This window comes from Mus caroli, chromosome 2 (genome assembly GCF_900094665.2).
Source record: "Mus caroli chromosome 2, CAROLI_EIJ_v1.1, whole genome shotgun sequence".
Taxonomy (NCBI): Eukaryota; Metazoa; Chordata; class Mammalia; order Rodentia; family Muridae; genus Mus; species Mus caroli.
This window is the reverse complement of record NC_034571.1, coordinates 28,519,303-28,532,480: the sequence shown is the minus strand read 5'-3', so window position 1 is coordinate 28,532,480 and position 13,178 is coordinate 28,519,303. Positions and strand designations below refer to the sequence as shown.

The 13,178-nt window shown below is 50.1% G+C and overlaps 1 protein-coding gene across 2 annotated transcripts in view; it reads right to left on the bottom strand.

Annotated features, from left to right (window-relative positions):
• Eng (endoglin) overlaps positions 1 to 13,178 on the bottom strand; it is a 36,263-nt gene that overhangs the window by 19,776 nt on the left and 3,309 nt on the right. Inside the window, exon 2 of one of the 2 annotated variants that reach the window (XM_021155803.2) lies at positions 5,729 to 5,883. In XM_021155803.2, coding sequence (XP_021011462.1) covers positions 5,729 to 5,883 — 155 coding nt within the window. The remainder of the gene's footprint in view (positions 1 to 5,728; positions 5,884 to 13,178) is intronic. The other variant, XM_021155804.2, reaches the window with a different exon arrangement.

The following is a 13,178-nucleotide window of genomic DNA, read 5'->3' as shown; positions in this document are numbered from 1 at the left end:
TTCCTCTTTCTTTCTTTTCTTTTCTTTTCTTTTCTTTTCTTTTCTTTTCTTTTCTTTTCTTTTTTCTTTTTTTTTTTTTGAGACAGGGTTTCTCTGTATAGTCCAGGCTGTCCTGGAACTCACTCTGTAGGACCAGGCTAGCCTCGAACTCAGAAATCCGCCTGCCTCTGCCTCCCAAGTGCTGGGATTAAAGACGTGCACCACCACTGCCCAGCATCAAAATACCTTTCTTTATTCTTCAGTGTTGGAAGATAGTTTTGTGAGTATAGTGTTCTTGATTTACAGCTGTTTACTCTCAGGACTTAAAAGACTTCATTTGATTTTCTCCAGGCTTTATGGACCCCCCCTTTTTTTATTCGTCTACTACGTATCTGTCCATCTGTCCATCTATCCAATAAATATGTTTTCTCAGGGTGACTCAGTGCTGAAGCTGGGAGATGACGAGAGCCCCTGTGCAGCCACCTGACCCTGCTACACCGGTTCCCTTCCCTGCTCATCACCTGCAAGGCACAAAGACACAAAGGAAGCTCCCGCCCCAGGATCCCTTGGTCTCTTCAGCCTGCTTCTGAGAGCAAAGTGAGTGTACTCATGTGTCCAGATGGGAGACCAGAGCCAGCTCTGCCACCCAGCTGCCTCCCCCAGAGCCAGCTCTGCCACTCTTAAGGTAGAGAAGAACTCACATCAGCCCGGCAGGGTTCTTTTCTGGGGACAATAATAAGAGCCACTCCCCTGCAGCCTGCACAATAGGCTCAGACACAACTGAGCAAGACACTCAGGGGTTCTGGGCACCCTGAGCAGGCTCTGCAGTATAAGAGAAGGATTCTAGGTACATCCCTTCAGTGCTGCAGGTTTCCCACTGTGGAGCAGAGGTGTCACCGGAAATGGGTGACAGAGAGGCTGTTCAGTGTGGTACCACTTCTCAGAGCCATACTGCCTTCCTAGCCCCTCACTATCTCCCATGATAGCTGAGAACAATCAGTGGAGGTTCCCCTGGCTTGCTGTCTCCATGCCTCCTCTGGCAAAGCATGAGTCAGAGCCTGGCTGGCTCCTATCTTGAGGAAGGAGCTCCCTGAGTTTGCCCAGGCCGAGGGCAGGGGGGAGCAAATCAGCAGCCAAACAAGCTTGGCTGCCTTGGTCTGGGACAGCAGAACAGGGTAGTCAGCTGATGGGAATCGCTGAGGCACCAGGCCTGTTCCTGTCTTGAAGGTCAGGATGTGACCCTAGGCCCCTCCCGGAATCCAGGCTCCGGCCTGTCCTTTGGGGACCCAGTGAGATAACCCCTGCCCAGCAGCCCCTGGTTTGTCTACAGACTTCCTCAACACACAGACACACACACTCACACACACAGAGACAGACAGACAGACAGACAGACAGACAGACAGACAGACAGACACTTCAAATGTCACTTTCCTGGGGTTCTTGGCTGCCACCACTCATCTGCCACACACATACACTCACACACACACACACAGGAAATCTGATGGTTCTAAAGCCATGTGGGGATGGACGAGAAAGCCATCTTTCTGTGCCAGGGACTGACAAAGGAGGCCAGAGGTCAGGAGAGGCAGTGCCTCCCCCCACTAGGCCTGGTCACCCACGCAATTGGCCTTTAGGCCTTTACACATGCCATGCTACCTTGAACTTAAAAACAATTATTCTTGGGGCTGGTGAGATGGCTCAGTGGGTAAGAGCACCCGACTGCTCTTCCGAAGGTCCAGAGTTCAAATCCCAGCAACCACATGGTGGCTCACAACCATCCGTAACGAGATCTGGTGCCCTCTTCTGGAGTGTCTGAAGACGTCAGCTACAGTGTACTTACATATAATAAATAAATAAATAAAATCTTAAAAACAAAAAAACAAAACAAAAAAAAAACAATTATTCTTAATTATGTGTATGTGTCTGCATGTGGGTGCCCCTAGAGGCCAGAAGAGGGTGTTTGGGGCCTCTGGAGCTGGAGTTACAGGTGAGTGTGAGCTGCCTGATGTGGGTGCTGGGAACAGAACATGGGGTTTCTGAAAGGGCAGCAAGTGTTCTTTGCTGCTGAGCCATCGCTCTCGCCTGGCCTGGAACTTCTAATGCTCCTGCATCTGCCTCTCGGGTGCTGAGCTACTCGCTGTTTATGAGATAGATGTTGGGGATCAAACCCATGGCCTCATGATGGACAAGCACCCTAACAACCGAGCTCCATGTGCAGCCCCCCAATCCCTTCCTCTCTACAACGGGAGAGTATCTCCCTGTCACCCACAGCCTCTCATCCTTCCCAAGATGGCTAACTCCATCACTCACTCCCTCCCTCACTCACTCACTCATATCGATTCTTGGCCTGTGATTGGCTCAGCTTTACTTCCTATCTCTACCCTTGACAACAGCAAGCACCCTCGTAGAGTTGGTAGTGGGGGAGTGGCATGGATCTAGTTCTTGGAGACTCCCAGGAAGGGAAGTCAGTGCTCAGCAGGTCACAGGCTCCTTGGTGGTCAAAGCACCAAGACTGAACAGGATCACGGACAGATAGGCCAGGAACTCCACGAGCCTCAACCTCCATTAGCCTGCCTGAAAATGGATCTTCAGACTCTGCCTCTTCTCCATTGAGTTCGATCTAGTGTGAGGTTTACAGAGTAATAAACTAAATGGAAGATGTTTGGAAACTGGGTCATGTCCAAGTATTTCCAGATGAAAAATGGAGTCCAGGAAACATAGTAATAATGACAAAATTTATAACAGCCAAACTAGAGCTTTCACTGTGGGCAGGTTCTGTGTTCTGCTTTCTCTATCCTGGAGTCTCACAGTAACCTGTGAGGTAGGAGAGATTATCATTGTCTCCATGTTTCCCGTGGGAAGACCAAGGTTCAGACAGCTTTGCCAACAAAGCGATGTGGCCGTGAGATTAGCTGAGGTTCAGATGAGGACTGACTGGCTCCAGACGCTGCATCCTCTTTCCTTGGTTTGTTTTCTGAGCAAACTCTCACTATATTGGCCAGGATGACCTAAAACTTGTACTGTTACAAGCCATCCTCCTGCCTCAGCCTCCTGAGTAACTGGGAGCTCAGTCTCACACTGCAGCCTGACTAAAAGCCGTGCTCCTAAACACTGTATCGTGGTTCCATTTGAATGCATTCAATATACAAATATGCATTCATTTATGGAATACATTAATTATTTGGAATATACCAGGTCCTGGACCAGGTTCCATAGTTTCATAATTCTTGAGCGAGCCTCTGAACCCAAGAAAAATATAAGGGGTGCCCCTTCAGCAGCTCAAGCACTATGCAAGGTGCAGGCCAATGACAGGCCCAGGACTGAACCCTGGGACCCCAGCTCTCTTTCCTACCCCTTCAAAATGCATATCCTTCATAGTCCTAGCGCTGGAGGCCTGGCCTGGCAGGTTAGATGTCACAAGGTTGGTTGGGAAGAGAGGTGGCAGCAGCTCCATAAGCCTTTAATCCCAGAACTTGGGAGGCAGAGGCAGGCAGATTTCTGTGAGTTCCTGGACAGTCAGGGCTACACAGAGAAACCATGTCTCCAAAACACCAAAAAGTAAAAAATAAAAATGTCCCATGATCTATAGAGTTCTCTGGAAGGGGCAGAGGGCTACAGGGAAATTCTCTTGTCACAGATGCTGAAATCCTTGGACTATGCCATGAGTTACTATGGCACCCCCCACACAACACAGCCCTACAACTCCTTCAGTGGTTGCCATTGCTCATAGACTAAAAACCAAGTTCTCAATATAACTGCCATTTCTCCAGTTCTGCTCCTAGGCGAACCTCAAGATCCCGTCAGAGTCTGAGCGGGCAGCTCCCTCCCTCTGCTTACATCCTCTCCCTGGCTGTGCCCACACTTGGGAGGTTCCAGCTCCTCTGTGTTGTCACGTCCTCCAGGAAGTCCTGCCTAAGCTTAGCAGCTGAAGTACCCTGCCTGGACCCCCTGCCACAACACCAGCCTCCTGTGTCCTGGTTGGAACTGTCTACACACCTGTGGCCCAGAGACCTGGCCATCTGGCTGGGGCCTTCCTCTGCCTGGCTTTGCTGTCAGGAGACCCCAAGATCACCCAGAAGAGGTGCAAGGGCCTAAACCTGAGAACAAAATGAACTTACAGGAAAGCTTTTTATTTTTCCATATCATTACTGACTTGAAAAACAATTGTTATGCTTATGAAAGCCAAATAAAATGTATTTGGTGCTATCTGTACCTTGGGGGTTATCAAAGCCCACAGTCCTTGTGGCAGGCAGGGCCCCCCGATATTGGTGGTCTGGGCACCTTCTTATCACTACACAAAATGCAAAGTAACTCAACAGTTTTAGGGGCAGGTTGGCTACAAATTCATCCCATGCTCCTATTTCATTCTTGTGGCCTTAGTCTACATCAGCTAGGCGTGGGCTGCAGCCCAGGCAGGCCAGTGAACCTGACCTTGGCTCTGAGGTCCCTAGGATTTTGGTGTGCCTGTCCTCTGACTTTCAGTTTGTGTTTTATTTCTCAAGGGTGGACTCAGTTTCCTCCTCCAAGAAATGAGAATAATACTGGACCCTAATGAGCCCCCGCCATGCCTGTATCCATGGCTAGGGATGTAGCTCAGTTGGTAGAATGTTTGCCTGGCAGGCATGAGACCCTGACCCTGAAGCCCAGGGTCATGTAAGTCTGATGTGGTACACGTACCTATAATCCCAGAACTCTGGAGATAGGAGGATTAGAGTCATCCTTAGCTGTCTAGCAAAACTGAGGCCAGCCTGGGCTACATGAATCCTAGTTCAAAAAAAAAAAAAAAAAAAAGAACTAATCAACCAAACAAAGCTGGTGGCTTCCTAGGTGACAGTAGGCTGCAGCCTAACACCTAGCATGCAGCAAGCAGCAAGCATTTGACAAATGGGCTATTGCTGCTCTACATCTAGACAAACTGGAGGCAAGCTGCTGGAGATCAGACTTGAGGCTGGCTTGCTGGGTTTGGATCTCAAAGGATGCCTAGTGGACTCTCAGATGTTTGAGGTGAGGTAGACTGGAACTCAACCCTTTCTCCAAAGCCCAGCTTAGAGTGGAGTTGTGTCCTCTGAAAAGCTTTGAGAGCCCTGTCACTAGCTGCATCTTACACAAGCTTCCCTAGTTCACACTGAGACATTTAACTAGCTCTTTTCTATCTGGGTCCTTTCCTTTCCTTTCCTTTCCTTTCCTTTCCTTTCCTTTCCTTTCCTTTCCTTTCCTTTCCTTTCCTTTTTTTTTTTTTTTTTTTGCCAGGCGTGGTGGCGTATGCCTTTAATCCCAGCACTCTGGAGGCAGAGGCAGGTGGATCTCTGTGAGTTCAAGGACAGCCTGTTCTACAGAGTGAGTTTCAAGACAGCCAGGGCTACACAGAAAAACTCTGTCTTGAAAAAAAAAAATTGTGTGTGTGTGTGTGCGCGCGCGCGCGCGCTCCCGAGAGTCAGAGAACAACTTGAGGAAGATGCTCTTTACTTTGCTTAGGTTCAGAGACTTGAACTCACGTCATCGTGTATGGTGGTAAGTGCCCTCACCCAGTAAGCCACAAGCTCCCTTACCCATGAGCCATGTCACCGGCCCTCCAGCTGGCTCTTGTGATGTGTTCCAGAAAATCATACCTTCTACCTCTTAAGGGCCCTCCCAGGACTTGTCCCATCAGCCCCATGGCTGAGGTGCTAGTAAAGCTACAAGAAGTCACCCTTCACCCAGTCTCCTCCGATTCCTAAGGGACCCCGCCAAACCTGCCTGAGGTACTCACTCCGGGAAAATCCAGGAAGAGAATGTGGACTTCACGCACAGCATTGGCAGCCTGAGCTACACAGCCCTCGGAGACCTGGCTGGTGGTAAACGTCACCTCACCCCTGGTGGGGTCCACAGGCTGTAGATCACAGCCGACTCTTTCTGCGAGACCTGCTGGGAAAGCACAGTGGGAAAGCAGGTTAGGTCAGAGGAGGATGGGGCAGGAATGTTTGTCTAGTGTGGGCAAGGCAGTCCCCGGCACTGGGAGGGAAGAATATTAATTGTATTCCTAGTATCTTTAAGAATTATTGTTGCTGTTGTTGTTGTTGTTGTTGTTATTTGGAGGCAGAGCTGTGGTAGCCCAGGCTGGCTTCAAGTTGACATGTAGCCAGGGATGGTCTTGACCTTCAGGTCTTCCAGCCTCTGCCTCCCTAATGCTGGGATTCCCCACCATGCCTGGATACAACCACGTTCACTTTCTGAACATTTCCCAAGTACACGTTATGAGCCCAGAGCTCAAGGCGTATGACATCTTCATAGCTACCTTACATGGTAGACATCATTTCATACTCTCCACAGATGGGCAAACTGAGACACAGCCGGAGAAAGTCTCTCCTAGGATCATAGTGATAGTAGGTATAATGTTGGAAGGAAGGTAAGAGCCAGGGTACCAATAAGTCTGAATTTCAGATAAACGGGAATCCTTTTTCAAGGTATAATTTTAAATATATAATTATATACTTATATTACAAAAACAGTTTGCCTGAAATTAAATCTTAGCTAATTTTCAGAAGTATTTGTTTGTTTTTTGTTCTTTTTGTATTTTTGAGACAAGGTCTCACTGTGTAATCTCAGTTGGCCTAGAACTCATTCTGTAGACCAGGCTGGCTTTGAACTCACAGAGATGGCCTGTCTCTGCCTCCCCAGTGCTGGGATTAAAGGCAAGTGCCATCGTGCCCAGCTATCTATTGCTGGCAGGGTGACCCAAGGGGCAGGGCCCATGGTGGACCCCAAGTCTTAAGGCCAGTTCAATCCAAAGGAAGGAGTGTGTGCACCGGGTGGTGGTGAGGAGGAAAAATGGTTTTCCCTCTTCAGACCTCACCTCAAGGTGTCCATTCCTGAGAGGCCGTTTCTGAGGAGGGAATTTCCTGCCTCAGGGGGAGCAGCCCAGGTTAAAGGCGGTGATGTAGAGCAGGCCTCACAGTCGGCCGCAGGGCGGCCCGGAAACATGGGTCCCAAGGGAGAGGAATGGAATTTCACCCTGACCCAGCAGAGGAGGAAGAGGAAATGAGGCCCCTACACCTCGTCCTAAGGAATGTGCTGAGGGGAAGGGGGGGCTGTGGAGGAGGGACAGAGAAGGGGAGGCTGTTTGGAAGTTTATGTCTCCATCTTGTCGTGTTCACTTCCTGTTTTCTTGGAGATCAAAGATGGGCGAGGAGGGCCAGGCTTCACGTCCAGCTGACGCCAGTGCTGAGGATGGGGGGGCAGGCCGGCTCTTCCTGAACCCCAGGCGCCTGTGGCCTGGCCAGCCTTCTCCCCTACCTTTGTAGCTAGCTTGATGGTCCTAAAGCCACTGAGGTCAGAGAAGGAGGTAAGATGGCTGCCTCACACCCCGCCAACACCCTCCCTCAGATATCTCCATCTTGGGAGGAGAATAGGAGCAGGTATCTGCTGCTGCTGTAAGAGCCCAAACCTTAGCAGCCATTACTCTAGTCCCATTAGCAACTCGCAAGAGACATCTGTGGGTTTGAGCAATACGGGATTTGGGTTCAAGGCAAGTTCCTGGGAGCCAGGCCCAGTATCCCAGGCCCAACTAGTTCTGACTAGCTGTGTGGTTTGAGGGAGTGATTTCAGGACTTTGGGCTTTAGTTTCCTGGTCTCTACAGTGGCAATAGGAAGAGAAAACACCCGGCTCTGGAGGTTGTTGGGAGCCATTTGTGAGACAAGGCATGTGCTAGTTTCATTTCTGTAGTTTTCTTGTCTGCATTTAAGGGTGGGGGAGAAGTTGAGGACAGGGATAATTCTGAGGTTTCCCTCACCCCAACAGACTAAGGGTTGGTACCATTTCCTCTTGTCAGTTTCCCATCTAGTCTGCCCCCACTAGTCTGCCCCCACTAGTCTCCCCTAGAAGGGGAGGCTGCAACCCGAAGAGACAGGACACTCACATCAAGGTCATACATATGTATGGCTGCCTTCTGGGTCTCTGACTACTCCCTCCACATGACCCACCATCTGGTCTACAGATCTTCGGACTTTTCCTGACCCCCCTCCCCAGACTTCCAGGAACCCCAGTTCCTCTGGCATTGGGGCCGCCTCCTCCATGCCGTCAGCCAGCGCCAGCAGGAGAGGCCGCGGGCCTGGCCATTATGTAATGATCAGATAACAGGCCAGGCTGGGAGATCAGATAAGAGGCCCATTTATTTTGGGGCCTTTTCGAATACTGGTTGCCCCCACCCCACAGACGAGAATGGGGAGACAGGAGGGAGTGTGACGCCTGAGCCTGTCTCCAGCAGCCCAAGGCGGGCCCAGGCCAGCTGAAAACAATCCCCTGGTACCAAGGGAACTGCCCGGGGGGCCTCCCGGGAACTGTTGGAGGAGGGGCCACTGGGGGCCTACAAGTCACCCTTGGAGAACTGGGTGACCCTGACCTCCTGAGGAAAAGTCTGGACCATCCTCCCACTCCTCCTCCCCCTCCTCCTTCACCCCACAAGCACAGGCCTTACACAGCCAGTCCCCATTCCACCCCAAATAGCTCCCAGAGGTCATCAAGTTGCTCTGGGAACCGATGGCCTGGTCATAAAGGCCTCGCTCTCCTTATTGGTAGGCATAATAACCACACAGTAGGTCCCATCACGCTCCCTGTCTGGAAGCTTTGTATGACTACATTCCTTGGATCCTTACAGCAGCCTTTGGAGGGCAGTGGAGGGTTCTTATGCCCATCTCATGGGTAGTTAGGGAGGCTAAAGAATTTCCCCAGGAGACCCAGACTCTCAGCAACAGGCCCTGGTCGTGAACTCTGAGGGTCTAGTTCTAGCCCCGGCATGTGCTTTCTGTAAGTCAGTTCTGATGCACATCTCCTTGGTTCCCATGGGTGCTGTGAGTGTCTGCGACACCAAGGAGGGTACTTTCTGACCAAAGTCTTCTTCAGTCACCCCACTCAGGCACCCTCTACGCTCTTCAGAGTCCAATCACAACCTCATAGCTGTCCCATCTCTCAGCCAGGCCACCATCGAGGAGACACAGATCCCCGCTTGTATGCCTTTCCCAGAATTTCCCAACAGCCACTGAGTCAAATTCACAAGCTGTGGTCTAAAGTGAGGTCAAAGGATAGCGAGGTTGACACATTCCACAAATTCCCGTCCTAACTGTGCCTCCGCTGCCGCAGGCCAGGCTCCTTTTTATGCCTCGCAATTATGATCCCTACACTGAGGTGGTAAAAATCCTCTGTCACCTTCAGAGAGCTGGTCACATGCACAGCTCTAAGCCATCCGCCTAACGAATGGAGATGGCTCAGGAACTGCTGTGGGGACTGTGTCCTTCCAGTCAGAGGTGAACATTTCCTCCAAACACACCCTGCCTGCCTCTGCCCCTTCTCAGGCCAACGGCTGTCCTCTTAGTTGTATTTATTTTAGTGTCATGTGCATAAGTGTGTACCTGCATGTGTGTTTGTGTGCCATGTGCTGGCAGTGCCCCTCAGAGGGCAAAAGGGGGCATCAGGACCACTGGAACTGGAGCTATGGACAGTTGTAAGCTGCCATGTGGGCTCTGGGAACCAAATCTGGGTCCCCTACAAGAATGGCAAGTGCTGGCTACCGCAGAGTCACCTGTCTAGACCCTAGTGACCACATTTTATTGATAGCCTGACCAACTTGTCTCAACTGTCAAAACCACTGTTGGCCGGGTGTGGTGGCACACGCCTTTAGTCCCAGCACTCGGGAGGCAGAGGCAGGCAGATTTCTAAGTTCGAGGCCAGCCTGGTCTACAGCGAGAGTTCCAGGACAGCCAAAAGAACCCCACTGTTGTCCTCTTCTTGAAGCAGGTGCCTCCTAGCCTCCTGCTGGTGGTAGCAACGGGGGAGCCAGCACTCAGCTTCAATCTCAGCACTCGGGAGGCAGAGGCAGGAGGATCTCTCTAAGTTCAAGGCCAGCCTGGTCTTCAGAGTGAGTTCAAGGACAGCCAGGGCTGCACAGAGAAACCTTATCTCAAAAAAGCCAAAAACAAACAAGCAAACAAACAACAACAACAACAAAACCCAAACCACGACCACCACCACCAAAACCAAAAGGAGAGAAAGAGGAAGGGGAGAGGGGAGAGGCACTTCCTTAGGTCTGTGGGCCCCCCCACCCCATGTCTTAGAGTCAGGTGGCACTTCACTGCCTTTGTCTGTTTTGATGGTTTCTCATGTGTGTGTGGGTAAGTGTGTGAGGGTGTATGGCATGCTTGTGCATGTGTGCAACTTACACCCAGGATCCTCAGCACCACCCCCTTGCTGATGGAGATAAAGTCTTTCACTAGCCTGGGGCTCACTGGGCAGACTGAGCTGACTAGCCAGTGAGCCCCAGGGAGCTTCCCAGCTCCCCCTCACTAGCATGTGGATTGCTCTGCCCAGTGCCACGCCCAGTGGTTTTTATTACATTTATTACTATTATTTATTATTTATCATCATCATCATCATCATTACTGAGTGAGCTCTGCGCACGGAATGCAGGTCCTCGGTGTTTGCATAGCAAATGCTTACTAGATGAACATTCTCCCCATTTATGACAGGGTCTTAGCCAGAGAGCGGTGGCACACACCTTTAATCCCAGCACTCAGGACACAGAGTCAAGCAAATCTCTGAGTTCAAGGCCAGCCTGGTCTCCAGAGTGAGTTCTAGGATAGCCAGGGCTACACAGAGAAACCCCGTCTCAAACAAACAAACAAACAAACAAACAACACGGTCTCACTCTGCAGTTCTGGCTGACCTCATTGACCCCTCAGGCAGTCTCACCTGCCATCTCCTTGTCCTGAGTGATGGCTTTAGAGGTGTGTGTCACCACTCCTGGCCTGTGTTCTTGCTGTGTTGTTTCACATGCATTTATTTTTCTCTGTATGAGTCTTTTATATGTATGTATGTATGTATGTATGTATGTATGTATGTATGTGTGTATGTATGCATGTGTGTATATATGCATGCATGTATGCATGTATTGTGTGTATGCATGCATGTGTATATGTATGTGTGTGCATGTATGTGTATGTATGCATATATGTACCTATTTTTATATGTATGTGTATGTATGTACATATGTATGTATATGTGTATGTATTTGTATGTATGTGCGCCATAACCATGGGAACAAAATCTGGGTCCTCTGAAGGAACAAATGTTCTTAACCACTGAGCCATCTCCCAACCTCTGGTTTTCTCTTTTTAAGATTCAATTAATGTGTGTGTGTGTGTGTGTGTGTGTGTGTGTGTGTACAGGTGCCTGCCCTGGATCCCCTAGTGCTGGAGTTAAAGACAATTGCGAGCTATGTGATATGGATTCTGGGAACCCAACTCATGTCCTCCAAATGCTCCCCGGTGCTGGGTTGCTTTGTGAGACGGGATTCCCCACAGCCCAGGCTGCCCTGAAACTGACTATGGATGTGGAACGCATCTAGAATTCTTGATTCTCTTGTCTCAGTCTCCCAAGTGCACCCATACTTGGCTGCAGCTGTTTAGCTTTGTCTAAGAGGGACGGCCATTGCCGGGCTGAGACGGTGGGGACACGGGGTCAAATCTCAAACTGCAGGAAGATGCTTGTCCATCCCCTTAGGTAACTCATGGAAACGGCTGGTCCAAGGTTCAGGGACATGGTTATCCACTCTAATTTGTGTTACTTAGCAATTGCTCTTATCTCCTAGTCTCCTCATCTGCAACAGAGGGGTAACAGCCTAGACTAGTGCCAGTGCTGGTATACAGTAAGTGCCACATAAATGCCAGCTGGCATACCCAGCACCCTACTTACACATCCGTGTTAAATTCAATTTACTCTGGAATGGGCACCCCACCTCAACTTGCAGAATTGCTGCCCCAACGCCTGGTCTGGAGGAAGAGGTAGAACCCAGAACTGGGCCCCCAGAGTTCTAAGTCTCCTGTGCCTAGCCACCAAACGGCCCAGAGAGGAGGCTGGGTTAGAGCAGACAGCCTGGGGTGGAAATCAGGGCCTGTCACTGAGAACTGCCAGACCTGCCTGAAAACCCCAGAGCACACGGAGAGGGCCTGTCCTCCAAGGTCCCAGCACTGGTCCACATGTGACACAGAGCAAGTCCTCTGTCCCTCTGTCTCTCTGGCTGAGGTGAGAGAAAATCTTTTTTTTTTTAACTGTTTAAGATTTATTTTATTATTCGTGTGTATGTGTGCATGCCTGCATGAGCTTATGCGCGCTACATGGATGTGTGCGTGTGGCTGTGGCAGCCAGAGGACATGGGATTCCCTGGAACTGGAGTTACAGGTGGTTTTAATGTGAATAAGTTGAATCTGGGTGTGGAGAGAGAATGTCCCAATAGTGGTCGCAGGAGTGGCCATGTCCCCATAGGTCTCAGGGAGTCACTGTCCTGACTAATGCAGTTCTTGGTTCATCCCTCTTTCCTTCTGGAATGTGGCCTCAAAACCATAGATTCAATCTCTGCCCTTTGCCACCAGCTCCTTCTGCACTGAATCCAAGATTCCCAGCCAGTCGTAAGGAGGTTTTGGGTCATTCTCCGCCCTAGCCGCAGGCAAATGACACCTACTGTTTGAGACACTGCTCAGCCATAGGTGCCTAACCCCAGTCACCAGACTCACGCCACAAGTGCCAGGAGCTTCCAAATGACATAAGCCAAAATACGGGGATGGGTGCATGCGCCAAACTGGAACAGAAGGGAGACCACTTAGATATTCAAGCAGGGACTTGCTGTTCAAATGGTGGTGTGCAGATGCGACAGAATATTCCAGAACTGCAGACAAACTGTGATAGAGTCCAAATAATGCCATGAAAAAAGTACAGCAGTTCAGAAGGGTCCACAAGACTCTCGAGTGTTCATCTGAAGGACCAGAATACCTTGTGAAGCCCTGGAGGCTGCTTATAGATGTCAACAGAGCTCGGAGTGTTTGTCTGCAGTACTGAAGACTGAACATGGAATATTCTAGAAAAAAAAAAACTCTGCCATTGATATGCTAGCCTTAATCAGAAGGAGTGTGAGTGTGTGTGTGTGTGTGTGTGTGAGAGAGAGAGAGAGAGAGAGAGTGAGTGTGCGTGTGTGTGTGTGTGTCCACCACCGCATGCAAAGATCAGAGGACAACATAAGGCTCTCTCTTCCCATTATATAGATTCTGGGGAATCAAACTCAAGTTATTAGCCTTGGCTGCAGGTCTTTATTCGCTAAGCTGTTTTGTTGGCCCATGGACCTAAGTTTTTTTTGTTGTTGTTGTTATTTTTCGAGACAGGGTTTCTCTGTGTAGCC